The sequence below is a fragment of the Anabrus simplex genome, chromosome 4 (assembly GCF_040414725.1).
Source record: "Anabrus simplex isolate iqAnaSimp1 chromosome 4, ASM4041472v1, whole genome shotgun sequence".
Classification (NCBI taxonomy): domain Eukaryota; kingdom Metazoa; phylum Arthropoda; class Insecta; order Orthoptera; family Tettigoniidae; genus Anabrus; species Anabrus simplex.
In genome coordinates this window covers 4,346,335-4,361,279 of record NC_090268.1, presented here as the reverse complement: position 1 = coordinate 4,361,279, position 14,945 = coordinate 4,346,335, and the positions used below count along the sequence as shown (strand labels likewise).

At 37.1% G+C, this 14,945-nt stretch overlaps 1 protein-coding gene across 3 annotated transcripts in view; it reads right to left on the bottom strand.

Annotated features, from left to right (window-relative positions):
• Nucleotides 1-14,945, bottom strand: part of Kap3 (kinesin associated protein 3) — a 388,285-nt gene that overhangs the window by 168,999 nt on the left and 204,341 nt on the right. For all 3 annotated transcript variants that reach the window (XM_067144995.2, XM_067144996.2, XM_067144998.2), the window contains 2 exons: nucleotides 12,037-12,202; nucleotides 493-618 (listed from right to left, as the gene is read on the bottom strand). In XM_067144995.2, the coding sequence (XP_067001096.1) occupies nucleotides 493-618; nucleotides 12,037-12,202 (292 nt within the window). The remainder of the gene's footprint in view (nucleotides 1-492; nucleotides 619-12,036; nucleotides 12,203-14,945) is intronic.

Here is a 14,945-nt window from a genome sequence, read left to right as displayed (position 1 = left end):
ATTGCTTTGCACGGAACATTAAACGTCTTACGCCGTCCACGGCCCGTAGCATAGGAACAAGCTTGAACATCTTACACCGTCCACGGTCCGCAATGAGTTAAGCTCGATACAAGGCACTTTTCTTTAACAACAGCAAGCAAAGAATTGTACTTTAAATCTGAACCAGGAGTCTCAAGCATGCACTGCCTCCGCAGCCCAGTTCATTGTTTCAACGTTACAGTTTATTCCTTTCAGGGCAAAGAGAGGGAAGAAGAATAAACATTTTTAAGCTTTGACTGAATTACTTTTTGATAACAGCTTCAAGCAGCACTAACATTTTTTCAGCAATGGTGGAATGCGCATGATTTAGGACTACAAAGAGCAGCCATGGCCAAGCATTCGGCTGCTGCAAAAACGGGGAAACTGCAAATCATATTCACCATCTCCAGAATGAGAGCATACCATGTAGCCAACGTCCTCAATAAAATGTAAACAAATATTTATGTAAGTTACCTTTCAATAGCTCTATGAGAGATATTAATATATCAGCCTTGCACAAGAGAGTAGCACATCCTTCGTCTGCAGCAGCAGTGCCCAATAAAACCACCACTTCGAGCACCAAGTCATCTTCAAATTTACCTGTAATAAAAAGTAACATTTCAATTTCATCTTCAAATTGACCAACACTACAAATCTATGTAATTTATCCATATACAGTTCTAGGTTCATGTCATTACAAAGTTCTTTATAATGTGTTTTACTTGAAATACATTATCCCTTCACAGTCCAACTGATTTTGACTGGTAGCATTAGTCTAGTCCAAGCAATGTTTGGGGAAATCCTGCCTAATGATGAAGAGTGAAATTAAAACTAAATAAAATAAAGGCTATCTCAAGCTATATCTGAGAAATGTGTCTAACCAGTTCCATTGTGTGAGAGCATTTGAAGCAGTTTCACAAATGTACTTTGCTTCTCTTAGAAGTGAAGCTTCCACTGTGTGAAGAATTATTTAATTTAATTTCCAGGTTGAACTGTGTTGTACTTGTACGCATATCATGTACAGTTTGCCGACGTTTCGAATACATTGCAGTATTCTTTGTCAAGGTAACTGAAATACCCCTATTCGATCCGAAGTAATCAGTCTCCCAGGCAGAAATTACACTACTAGAGTGGCCTTGATCTTGGCCTTTTATATCCTAGCCTTTGTGGCTGATGTAAGCCCCGGCTGTCTCACGAGACTTCTGGAAAGTATACGTCACAGCCAGGCAGTGGGGGCTTGCCCACGCTGTTTACATAACAAATTTCTTTTCTTTTTTTTCGCTAGGGGCTTTACGTCGCGCCGACACAGATAGGTCTTATGGCGATGATGGGATAGGGAAGGCCTAGGAGTTGAAAGGAAGCGGCCGTGGCCTTAATTAAGGTACAGCCCCAGCATTTGCCTGGTGTGAAAATGGGAAACCACGGAAAACCATTTTCAGGGCTGCCGATAGTGGGATTCGAACCTACTATCTCCCGGATGCAAGCTCACAGCCGCGCACCTCTACGCGCACGGCCAACTCGCCCGGTAATTTCTTTTCTTAAGAAAGCTCTTCCTTGCTTGTGCAAGTCTGCATTTTATGTCCTCCTTATTTCTGCAATCATAAATTGTTTTACTACCCAAGTAACAATATTCACCCACTTCCTTTAAGACTTCATTTCCTAATCTACTATTTCCTGCATCACCTGACTTTGTACGACTGCACTCCATTACTATTATTTTGAACTTATTTATTTTCTTCTTGTACTCCTCACCCAAGACTATGTTCATACCATTCAGCAACTTCTCCACATCTTCCGCAGTCTCAGAAAAATATCATCGGCAAATCTCAGGGTTTTGATTTCCTCTCCTTGCCCCACCCCTTTCTGGATTGCTACTTCTTTTTCATAGTCCTTGATTCTTATCACTATTTAACAGATACTGAGAAAGCAAACCTCTTTAGTAGAGAATTTAGAGATTCAGTAGAAGATTGTCAGGAGATGGAAACCGTAACAGAAGATAGAGAGGGAGAGACACAGCGGGAAACAAGAAGCTCCTCATTCACGAATGAAGATATTTTTAGAGAAATCCAACTGCTTCAGCAAGGAAAAGCAGCAGGAAGTGATCAAATTACTGGGGAGGTATTAAAGACAATGGGATGGTACATAGTGCCTTATTTAAAATTTCTCTTTGACTATGTCATAAATAATAGTGTAATACCAAAGGAATGGAAGAAATCTATAATAATACCAATTTATAAAGGAAAGAGTGATAAAAGGAAACCAGAGAACTACAGACCAATTAGCCTGACCAGCATAGTTTGTAAAATACTGGAGAGTTTAATATCAAAGTACATCAGAGGGATATGTGATGATAAAAATTGGTTCATGAGGAGCCAGTATGGATTTAGAAAGAAATTTTCTTGCGAGGCACAACTGGTGGGATTTCAGCAGGACATATCAGATCAGTTAGATTCAGGAGGCCAGTTAGATTGCATAGCCATAGATCTTTCCAAAGCCTTTGATAGAGTGGAACATGGAATATTATTAAAGAAATTGGAGGGAATAGGATTGGACGTTAGGGTTATACGTTGGATAAGAACATTTCTAAATTCAAGGGTTCAGAAAGTCAAAGTAGGAAATAATATATCACAGGAATAGAAAGTTTGGAAGGGAATTGCACAGGGTAGTATAATCGGTCCGTTACTTTTCTTAATATACGCAAATGATTTAGGGAATAATATAACATCGAAAATAAGATTGTATGCAGATGACATAATTGTTTATAGGGAAATAAATAACACTGAGGATTGTTCAGAATTACAAAGGGATCTTGAGAGTATCCAAGAATGGGTTGAAGAAAATAATATGATGATTAATGGAGGCAAATCAACTGTTACAACATTTACAAACAGGAGCTTTAAAACTGAATTTGAATATACTTTGGATGAGGTAGTTATCCCAAAAGATGGCAAGTGCAAATACTTAGGTGTGAGATTTGAAAGTAATTTGCACTGGAAGAATCATGTTGATGACATTGTTGGGAAAGCATACAGATCATTACATGTCATAATGAGGCTACTTAAAGGATGCAACAAAGAATTAAAATAAAAAAGTTACTTAAGTATGGTTCGTCCATTATTGGAATATGCAAACAGTGTTTGGGATCCTCACCAAGAATACCTAATAATGAACGATTCCAATAATGAACGATCGTTATGCTACTTAGGTTCCAAAATGGGTACAAATTATACAGGAGAAGCAGCATGGAGAGATATCCATGAGAGGCTTCAGTTGGAAAATAATTATATTGGTAGAACTGACCACAAGTACAACATTAGAAGGAATTTTAGCAGAAGCAATTGGGGTAAATTTTCATTCATTGGGAAGGGCGTGAAGGAGTGGAACAGTTTACCAGGGGTAGTGTTTGATCCTTTTCCAAAATCTGTACAGATATTCAAGAAGAGAATAAACAACAACAGAGATAATAAATGAAATGTTAGAGGGCATTCGACCAGTGCAGGATATTGTAAATAAAAAATCTGTGTGATTAAATTAATTCCATCCCCTGGTCTAAGGAGTTTGGACAGCCGAAGTAGGGGACTGCCTGTAGGGGTGAAGTACAGTGGGGACTTCGAGGGCCCTGAGACCGCTACGGTACCTGTGAAGGCCCTTCAGGAACTCTGAAAAGTGGTGGCAAAAGGGGCTCTGGTTAAGACGCAGCAGGTCGTTATGCTACTTAGGTTCCAAAATGGCTAAAATATAAATATGTAAATAAATTCAATGTTAATTTTAATCTTATACCGGTTGTATAGTATTATTAGAAGTAATTTCACATACTGTACTGTATATGAGTTGACTATGTTTGTAAGATATTATTTTTGTAAACAATATAAATTTATTAAGGATGATGTGTGTGTTTAATAGAAAAAATTATTAGCGTAAATTGTATAATATTGTATTCTAGGAAAATTTTCTTCGTCTCCTGTTAATTTAAAATTTAGTGCTTGACAATAATGTATTTTAGTGTACATTTGCCACTGAGGTAGACACCTCATTTGGAAATAAAGAGATTTTGATTTGATTTGATTTGATTTGATTTGATTTGATTTGATTTAATTTGATTTGATTTGATTCCCTTTCCAAATTCTTTGATTTCTTCTACTGCCTGTTCTATATAAACACTGAAAAGGAGGGGGGACAAACTGCAGCCTTGCCCCACCCCTTTCTGGATTGCTACTTCTTTTTCATAGTCCTTGATTCTTATCACTGAAAACTGATTTTTATATAGATTGTAGATAATTCTTCTTTCACGGTACCTGATCCCGATCACCTTCAGAACCTCAAATATCTTGGTCCAATCAACATCGTCAAATGCCTTTTCTAGATATACGAACACCATGTACTGAGGCTTACCCTTCTTAATTCGATCCTCTAAGATCACAAATATAAGAATAGGAAGCTTCCACCTAATCAATACTTCCTATTCTTATATTTGTGAACATCGAATACCAATACGGACATGAAACTAATAGATTATGACCTCTAAGATCAGGCGCAAACCCAGGATTGCTTCACGTGTTCCTACATTTCTTGTGAAGCCAAACTGATCTTCTCCCAACTCAGTCTCAACTTGTCTTTCCATTCTTCTGTAAATAATACGTTAGAATATTGCAGGTGTGAGATACTAAACTAATGGTTTTCACACTTGTCAACACCAGCTTTCTTGGGAATAGGTATAACAAAATTCTGCCAAAAATCGGACGACACTTCTCCTGTCTCATACATCTCGCACACTAAATGGAATAACCTTGCCATGCTAGTTTCTCCTAAAGCAGTCAAGTAATTCAGAGGGAATACCATAAATTCGAGGTGCTTTGCCCCTATTTAGGTCTCTCAAAGCTCTGTCAAATTCTGACCTCAAAATTGGATCATACATTTCATCAGCATCAACAGCCTCTTCTTGTTCCAGAACCATAACATCTACATCCTTACCTTGATACAACTGTTGGATATGTTTCTGCCATCTTTCTCCCTTGTCTTCTTTCCCTAGAAGGAGTTTTCTATCTGAGCTCTTAATATTCGTACACCTAGTTTTCCTTGATTTTCCTGTATGCAGCATCTACCTTTCCAAGGACCGTGCACTTCTCCTTCAGTCATTCTTCCTTTGCAGCCCTGAAAACCTATCCACTGTATTCTTTTCTGGCCTCTTCGTTTTTTGCATTCTTGTATTTTCGACCGGGTCTAGTATTTCTTGAGTTAACCATTGCTTCTTAGACATCTCTTCAGCAGCCTTACTGACTTCATTCTTTATGACTGTCCATTCTTCTACTGTGCTTCCTTCAGCCATACCATTTAGTCCTTAAGCAACATGTTCCTTGAAACAATCCTTCACACTCCTTTCTTTCAATATGTCTAGATCCCATCTCACGGAATTCCTTCCCTTCTTCAATTTCTTCAACTTCAGATGGCAACTCGTGACCAACAAGTTGTGATAAGAATCCACGTCTTCTCCTGGGTAAGTTTTGCAATCCAACACCTGATTTCTGAATCTCTGCCTAATCATAACGAAGTCTATTTGATACCTTCCAGTGTCTCCAGGTCTCATCCACGTATACACCCATTATTTGTGGTGTTTGAACCAAGTATTAGCAAGGACTAAATTATGATTGGTGCAGAATTCAACCAGCCGACTTCCTCTTTCGTTTCTTTGTCCCAATCCGATTTCTCCTACAGCATTACCCTCTCTTCCTTGGCCTACCACTGCATTCTAGTCTCCCATCACAATTAGATTCTTGCCACCTTTTACATACTTTATTCATATATTCTTTCGATTTCCTCATCATCTGCTAAACTAGAATAGAATAGAATATATTTATTTATCACCTACAGGAAGTCCCAATTACAGATGATGTAATAGAAAATTAAAAAAACAATTAAATTAAATAATATATATACAAATATACATATATATACAAACAGATATAAATCTTCCCATGTTTTCTACAGATTATTCACATAATTTACCATAGCCATATAGACCTGTACTATTGTGGTGGGCATTGGTTTGGGGTCTATCTTAACGACAATAATTATTTCACTATGCTGGTTGTAGTAGCTTACCTGCTGCGCTATTTTCTTATTCATTATTAAACCAACTCCTGCATTTCCCCTGTTTGATTTTGTGTTGACAATTCTGTAGTCGCCTGACCAAAAGTCCTGCTATTCCTGCCAACATACTTCACTTATACCAACTACATCTAACTTTAGTCTATGCATCTCCCTTTTCAGATTCTCTAACTTACCACAACAATTCAAACTTCTAACATTCCACACTCCGACTCGCAAAATGTTAGTATCCATCTTTCTGATGATCGCCCCCTCTAGTGTAGTCCCCACCCAGAGATCCGATTTGGGGGACTATTTTACCTCTGGAATATTTTACCCGGGAGGAAGCCATCAGCAGTACATCATTCATACAGAGAGAGCTGCACGTCCTCGGGAGTTAATAACGGCTGTAGTTTCCCCGCTGCTTTCAGCCGTGCAGCAGTATCAACAGAGCTAAGCCACGTTGAGTATTATTACAAGGCCATATCAGTCAATCATCTAGACTGCCACCCTTGTAACTTCCAAAAGGCTGCTACCCACTCTTCGATAACCATTCGTTAGTTTGGTCTCTCGACAGATACCCATCCAATATGGTTGCACCTGCAGCTCGGCTATCTGCTTCATTGGGATACGCAAGCCGCCTCACTGCGGCAAGGTCACATGGTTCACAGGGGAGCAAGTGATGAAAACGATTCTCTCGTTGAATCCCACAACAGATTCATCTACTGACACATTCTGTTCTGGTATAAGCAGCTCTCTGAATCTGTTGTCAAAGTAATTGAGAAAACTGATGACTTTGTCCTGGTTTTTAAAATGCGAACAAAATTGGGAACTGTCTCTAAATGCAACATCCAGAATATTTGAAAAAAATCGTCTCCGTGTCACCACTTCGCTGAAAAACTGTACTCTTGATATAAAATCCTTTTTCCGATAATCCTTTAAATCAGGTAGCACTTAAATAAAATAGGAATTTTAAATAGCAATCTAGAATGTAGATTATGCAGGAAGGAGTTAGAAACAACCCATCATGTGAACATATAGAACAACATACAGTATTTGGAAATACAATTATTATTGAAGTAAACAAATGAAATAGACTCATTAAGAACACAGGAATTATGAACTGATGCTAATTCCAAACAGGGTGGTACAATAAGTGTATTAAATGTTAAACAATTAATTTATTGAAACCACCCATTCAATACTAGTTAAGTCTTTATGACTATAACAATGTCACTACATTAAGTTTGAGTATGGTACATGTTTCGCCCGGCATTGCAGGCATCATCAGCCATGAATTCTATCTCCAAGTCAGAGCTCTGAGTGGATGCTATATTAGGATTAATCATAGTAAATATTATTTATGTAACAATAGCAATGGAGTGATCAAGCCATCCATGATTTAAAGTACTAATGTGACGTCCAAATCTTGTTCACATTTTATGGACATAATATTAACTGTCAACATTCATGAGTTAGTAATGAGAACGGCTTGATACATGGGTTTAAACCATCTGTACATTTTTACAACTTATTGGAGATTAACTTGTGCTAGAACTATTCTTAAATACTATTTTTTACACAATTTACACTCATGTATACAAACTTATGTTACGTTTTGGAACTGAACTGGTCGATCTTGTCTTGAAGTTTCAATGGGATGTCTTACTCATGTCCTGTCGAATGGAGATAATGCTGATACTGATATGGTATTGTAGTCTATTGAAGTCATAGCATTTAAATATTTCTTTTATATTTGTAGGACATTAAACACGTTCAGCTTATATGTTTTTTTGTGGTTTTTTTTCTTTTTTTGTTTTTGTTTGGAAGGTCTAAATATTTTGTAGTCAACCTCACTTCTAGAAGAATGAGTATCAGTATTAAGGTGGGGTGCCTTAAAGTGGATGGCAAGAAATCTGTTAGAGAGTTTGATCAAGTTTTGTTAGAGCTTTTTGAGGTTATTCAGTGTGGATTGAAGAGCAGTTCACTGGTTTCTGGATGTAGTGTGTAGCTGGTGGGTTCATTAAAGTCTGTGGAATAAAACAGAAAAGTTTGTGAGTGCTACATTAGGACGGTTTATTAGTTAGTAGATTTAATGTTCTTGAAACTTACCCTTATGAGGAGGTCCTGTTGTGTTGCTTGTGTGAGGTGGTCTGAATAGTTGCTTTATTTCTGCTTCTCGTATTGTAAGGGTGTGTCATTGTTGGCAGGGAGTGAGTTGGGTTATTGTTGGATTTATAGTTGAAGATTTAAAAAAAAATTGTTATTGTTTATGTTTAGAGATGACAATAAGTTAGGAATTTGTTCTGTGACTGGGCTCTTTGTTTCTACGGTATCATTTAGATTTTTATTTTTATTGAAGTGTTGGTCTAAAAGGATGTAGGTGCTTTCAAATTCAGTCATTAGGCTACCTTTGTTGATGATCTTTAAGATTTGAAGGTCCTGGTCTATGGTGTTGAAGTTATGTCCCGTTTCTTTCATATGGATACTCATAGCGGAGTGTTTGTTGTGCTTAGATGCATTGTAATGCTCCAAATATCTTGTATGAAAGCTGCGTCCAGTTTGCCCGACATAAGAAAATTCACATTGGGTGCATTTGAGTCTACAAATTCCTGAATTAGAGTATCTGTTGTGTGTTGAATTTACTGTATGGGAGTTAAAGAATATATTTCTGTTTGTATTGCGGGTTTTGAATGCAATGCTGATGTCCTGTTTCTTGATTGGGTTGGTGATTTGGTAAAGAGCCAGATTAGTGAAGGTGAAGGCAGCAAAATTTTTTTTTTTTTTTTTTTAGGTCTTTCAGGGGTTAGGTTAGTAGCAGTTTTTAATTTGATTTTGTTTATAATTTTATTAACTGTGTTTGGTTTGTAGCCGTTAAGTTTCGCTAGTTCTGTAATATATTGTACTTCTTTTTTTCGGTTGTCGTTGGAAAGAGGAATTTTGAACGCTCTATGGATTAAGCTGTAGAAGGTTGCTAATTTGTGAGAATGCGGGTGCATAGATTCTTTTTTTATAGTTAGAGGGGCAAAAGTGGGTTTTCTATAGATTTGAAATTTGAATTTATTATGGGTTCTATTTATGGTTACATCCAGGAAATTTAAGGAGTTGTTGGTTTCATCTTCTTTTGTGAAGGTAATGTTATTGTTGAGTCCATTAAGAAATTCTAAAATGCTGTTGCTGTTGTTCTGCCGTTTGTCAATGATGGCAAACGTGTCATCACCATCTATGGATAAGATTTGTTGATGACACGTTTGCCATGATTGACAAATGGCAGAACAACAGCAACAGCATTTTAGAATTTCTTAATGGACTCAACAATAACATTACCTTCACAAAATAAGATGAAACCAACAACTCCTTAAATTTCCTGGATGTAACCATAAATAGAACCCATAATAAATTCAAATTTCAAATCTATAGAAAACCCACTTTTGCCCCTCTAACTATAAAAAAAGAATCTATGCACCCGCATTCTCACAAATTAGCAACCTTCTACAGCTTAATCCATAGAGCGTTCAAAATTCCTCTTTCCAACGACAACCGAAAAAAAGAAGTACAATATATTACAGAACTAGCGAAACTTAACGGCTACAAACCAAACACAGTTAATAAAATTATAAACAAAATCAAATTAAAAACTGCTACTAACCTAACCCCTGAAAGACCTAAAAAAAAAAAAAAAAAAATTTTGCTGCCTTCACCTTCACTAATCTGGCTCTTTACCAAATCACCAACCCAATCAAGAAACAGGACATCAGCATTGCATTCAAAACCCGCAATACAAACAGAAATATATTCTTTAACTCCCATACAGTAAATTCAACACACAACAGATACTCTAATTCAGGAATTTGTAGACTCAAATGCACCCAATGTGAATTTTCTTATGTCGGGCAAACTGGACGCAGCTTTCATACAAGATATTTGGAGCATTACAATGCATCTAAGCACAACAAACACTCCGCTATGAGTATCCATATGAAAGAAACGGGACATAACTTCAACACCATAGACCAGGACCTTCAAATCTTAAAGATCATCAACAAAGGTAGCCTAATGACTGAATTTGAAAGCACCTACATCCTTTTAGACCAACACTTCAATAAAAATAAAAATCTAAATGATACCGTAGAAACAAAGAGCCCAGTCACAGAACAAATTCCTAACTTATTGTCATCTCTAAACATAAACAATAACAATTTTTTTTTAAATCTTCAACTATAAATCCAACAATAACCCAACTCACTCCCTGCCAACAATGACACACCCTTACAATACGAGAAGCAGAAATAAAGCAACTATTCAGACCACCTCACACAAGCAACACAACAGGACCTCCTCATAAGGGTAAGTTTCAAGAACATTAAATCTACTAACTAATAAACCATCCTAATATAGCACTCACAAACTTTTCTGTTTTATTCCACAGACTTTAATGAACCCACCAGCTACACACTATATCCAGAAACCAGTGAACTGCTCTTCAATCTACACTGAATAACCTCAAAAAGCTCCAACAAAACAACATACAAAAAGTTTATATGGTTATGTAATAATCCGTTATCTAACAAAACTTGATCGAACTCTCTAACAGATTTCTTGCCATCCACTTTAAGGCACCCCACCTTAATACTGATACCCATTCTTCTAGAAGTGAGGTTGACTACAAAATATTTAGACCTTCCAAACAAAAACAAAAAAAGAAAAAAAAACACAAAAAAAAACATATAAGCTGAACGTGTTTAATGTTCTACAAATATAAAAGAAATATTTAAATGCTATGACTTCAATAGACTACAATACCATATCAGTATCAGCATTATCTCCATTCGACAGGACATGAGTAAGACATCCCATTGAAACTTCAAGACAAGATCGACCAGTTCAGTTCCAAAACGTAACATAAGTTTGTATACATTAGTGTAAATTGTGTAAAAAATAGTTTTTAAGAATAGTTCTAGCACAAGTTAATCTCCAATAAGTTGTAAAAATGTACAGATGGTTTAAACCCATGTATCAAGCCGTTCTCATTACTAACTCATGAATGTTGACAGTTAATATTATGTCCATTAAATGTGAACAAGATTTGGACGTCACATTAGTACTTTAAATCATGGATGGCTTGATCACTCCATTGCTATTGTTACGTAAATAATATTTACTATGATTAATCCTAATATAGCATCCACTCAGAGCTCTGACTTGGAGATAGAATTCATGGCTGATGATGCCTGCAATGCCGGGCGAAACATGTACCATACTCAAACTTAATGTAGTGACATTGTTATAGTCATAAAGACTTAACTAGTATTGAATAGGTGGTTTCAATAAATTAATTGTTTAACATTTAATAATTGAATTTCAATACAGTCAAAATGAAAATCATCACTTGTAAACAATAAGTGTATCTGCAGCGAAGCTGGCAAGCCCTTGTTAAACAAAAACCAAAACAAAAAAACTTCAATCGGTACATTTCATATAAGCTGACTTGAGAGATTTTCTAGATAAGGTTTGAAATTGGATGTCTGTCTGTCTGTCTGTCTGTCTGTCTGTCTGTCTGTCTGTCTGTCTGTCTGTCTGTCTGTCTGGTCATATCCACAAAAAATTATGCAGTTATTAGAAAACTGCAAAATACTAATAGCAGCATCATAATAAGTTAAAGAAGGCATAATGAACAGGGAGGTAGTTTAGAATGTGCTAAGTCGTGCTCTGAATGTCATTACTCAGCACCATCTGAATCTGAAACTTCCGTGAAAGCTACATTTTGCTTGGCCTCTGCCGTACGTCTCACGTGAACTACCCATCAAAACTCCATTCGGCCATAAACCCCAGACAATGGCGTGATAGAATTTTATCAAAATTGTCCCCACATATGTAATTCAGCTCAAAATTATTTTATAAATACATAAATTAAGCATGCCAAACCATTCTTACCTGGTACCAGGATATTTGTGATCCATGGAATCATGTTGAAACGCTGCATTAACTGGGAAAAGTCCAAATCTGGAAGTGTCATGTTTCCCAGCACACCCACGCATTCCACAACAAAGTCTTCATTCTCACACTGAACTATGGCTTGGGCAATATCGCCTACAAATTCCTGTCATAAATTTAAGAGGAATCTTAACACATTCACATGACTAAATAATTAAAACAATATCTTACCATACTGAATTAAGACATTTTTATAAATGACAATTTGAAATATTGTATTAACATAATTGCATAACAACTGGTACAATATCACCCGTCCAGTATTACTCAAATTATTCACCAACAGAGGCAAGAGACAATAAGCCTTTATTAATGGAAATCCACATTAATTCTTACCATGTTGCGTATGTTAAATCAGTTTTTCGTGAATATACTGTTGCACGTCATGCCTCATTAAGGGGCTGACACCACCACCACCAACACCTCTATTTTGAACTTGCAATGATTTCTAAACCTGGGTTACTGCAATATCTGTCGTCGTCGTCGTCGTCATCATCATCATCATCGAACCCCTCAGCACGTCGGGTAGGGGGTGTTGAATGAGTTTTGCGTCCTCTCTCGACCAATGACTCCCACATCTCTTCCTAGGTATTCCCACTGGCCTTCTTCCTTCAGCACACTGTGCCATGTCTCCAAGTCCTTAGCTTCTCTTCCAGTTCCATTCTCATTTAAATGTATACATTTCTAGACTGTGTCTGAGAATGTGCACAAAGTATGACTCATACAGTCAGCTTGGTTCTCGTGGGCACCTTGTCTTATGAGACTGAAGAAGCTGGAACTGCTAGTCACTCTGTTTACTGTGGAAATCATGCTGCCTTGGTACACATTCACCTTCATGGTTTATGTGGGAGCCAGTATCTTTCCTACTTAGTTACCCATTCATCCAGCCTAATTGCACATCTCCTCAGATGCCCACATCATCAGAAACACCAATGTGAGCAGTTGTCCACCTCATTCTCTTTTCAGATTTTTAAGAATACTGTCCATGACAGTAATGAATAGCAGTGGTGAGAGTGCGTTCCTTGCTACACTTGCAGAACAGCATCTGGACCTTGCCCAAGCGATACTCGAACACTCCCATATGACTGGTGTACGCACCCTATCGTATGCCTTTTCTCTCCTAGTGCTGTTCCATTAACATCGTTAGGCTGAAGTTTAGGTCTGTTCTTCTACTGGCTCTGAATCCATACTGTTATTCCAGAACAAGTTCTATCATTCCTCACAGTTTGGTCCCAATATTTTTTTTCCCATTATTTTCAGACCATGGGAGAGAAGTGCGATACCCTTCTATAGTTAGCAGTTTCATCTGCATCCTGATTTTCACAGCATATTGCTCTCAGCCAATGCACTGCTCTCATTATGTAAGCAATAACTTCCACCTCTTCACTAGTTTCTCCCTCCTGCAGGAGTGTGGTATTTACTTTGTTTCTAACATCTTGTTCACTCCTGTTCTACTGTTTCTAGCTTTGTCAGATCTCTTGCTGTACAGCATCTTCATGTTTCCTTTACTATCGTCCTTCACCCCAGCACTTCTCCTCCTTTTCTCTCACAGTCCGTTTTACTTTTCTTCTTCTTCTTCTTCTTCCTCCTGGTACACTTCTCCTTTTGCAGGTCGTTCACAGAGCCTCTTCCAATCTTCTCTTTTTTCCCCACATTCTGTCATTCATCACTGTCTGCCACTGCAGTCCTCTCCAATTTACATCATCCCTCCATCTTGTTTGTGGTCTTCTTCCAGAGCTCTTCTTGGTAATCTTTCTTGCCCCATTCTTTTGATGTGGCTGAACCATTTCAGCCTATTTCTCTCCATAGTTTCTTTTAGAGGGTTCATCTCTAGCATGTTTCGTTTGGTTCCATTTCTTATCTTGTCCCTCCTTGTTTTACCCAACATCCCTCGCAGAAAGCGCATCTCTGTCGCTTATAATTTAGTCAGATTGTTTTTTTTTCTTTTTTTCTTTTTGTGCAACATTCTGATCCATAGGTCAATATTGGCAAATAATATGATTTATATATAATGATTTTTGCTTTGGTAGGTACTTTCCAATTTCTAATTATGTCTGATACGCAGTAATAAAATGTTGAGCAATTTCCTACCCTCTCCGAAATTTCTTCCTTGATGTTTCCTTTCCCAGTTAGCTTACTTCCTAGGTATTTAAAAGCATCTACTTCTTTAAGAATTTTTCCATTACACATAACATCCTTCATTTTATTTTTTTTGTCTCCTCTACTGATTTTCATTAACTCACTTAGCATTTAACTTGTTTCCATGCCTACTTCTTCAATTGCCCTCTGTCAGGTACTTAATAATTGTTCTTCCAATTTTTGTTCATTTTCTTCCCATATCATTACGTCATCTGCATATGCTATGACTTTCATATCATTTGCTTTGGTGAACTTTCCTCATAATGTTGTCCATCACTATATTAAAAAGCACTGGTAAAAGTACACTTCCTTGTTGAACTCCTCTGTCTGTTCTAATAGAGGATGGTTGCCCAGTTGTACTTCCTCTTGAAACAATAATCACCACCACCACAACCACCATTCTGTCTGTTCTAATCCATTCTGATTTTTTGCCATCTACTATAAGAATTTCTTATTTCAGTAATTTTGGTCTAGCTTTTGTACTTTTTTCATCTGTCAGTTGACTGTTATAACTATTACTGGCTCTTTTAACGTACCTCACTTTTCTTGGCCTTATTTTGTTTTTCTATCGCCTCTTTCAATCCGTCATTTTACCTCTGCACTACTGATGAAACTACTTTTAAAATGATTCAATGCCACGTCACTAGTCGCCTATCAAGTCAACTACCATAGCTTTCACATTGTGCCATGTTATTTTATGACTTTCTTCA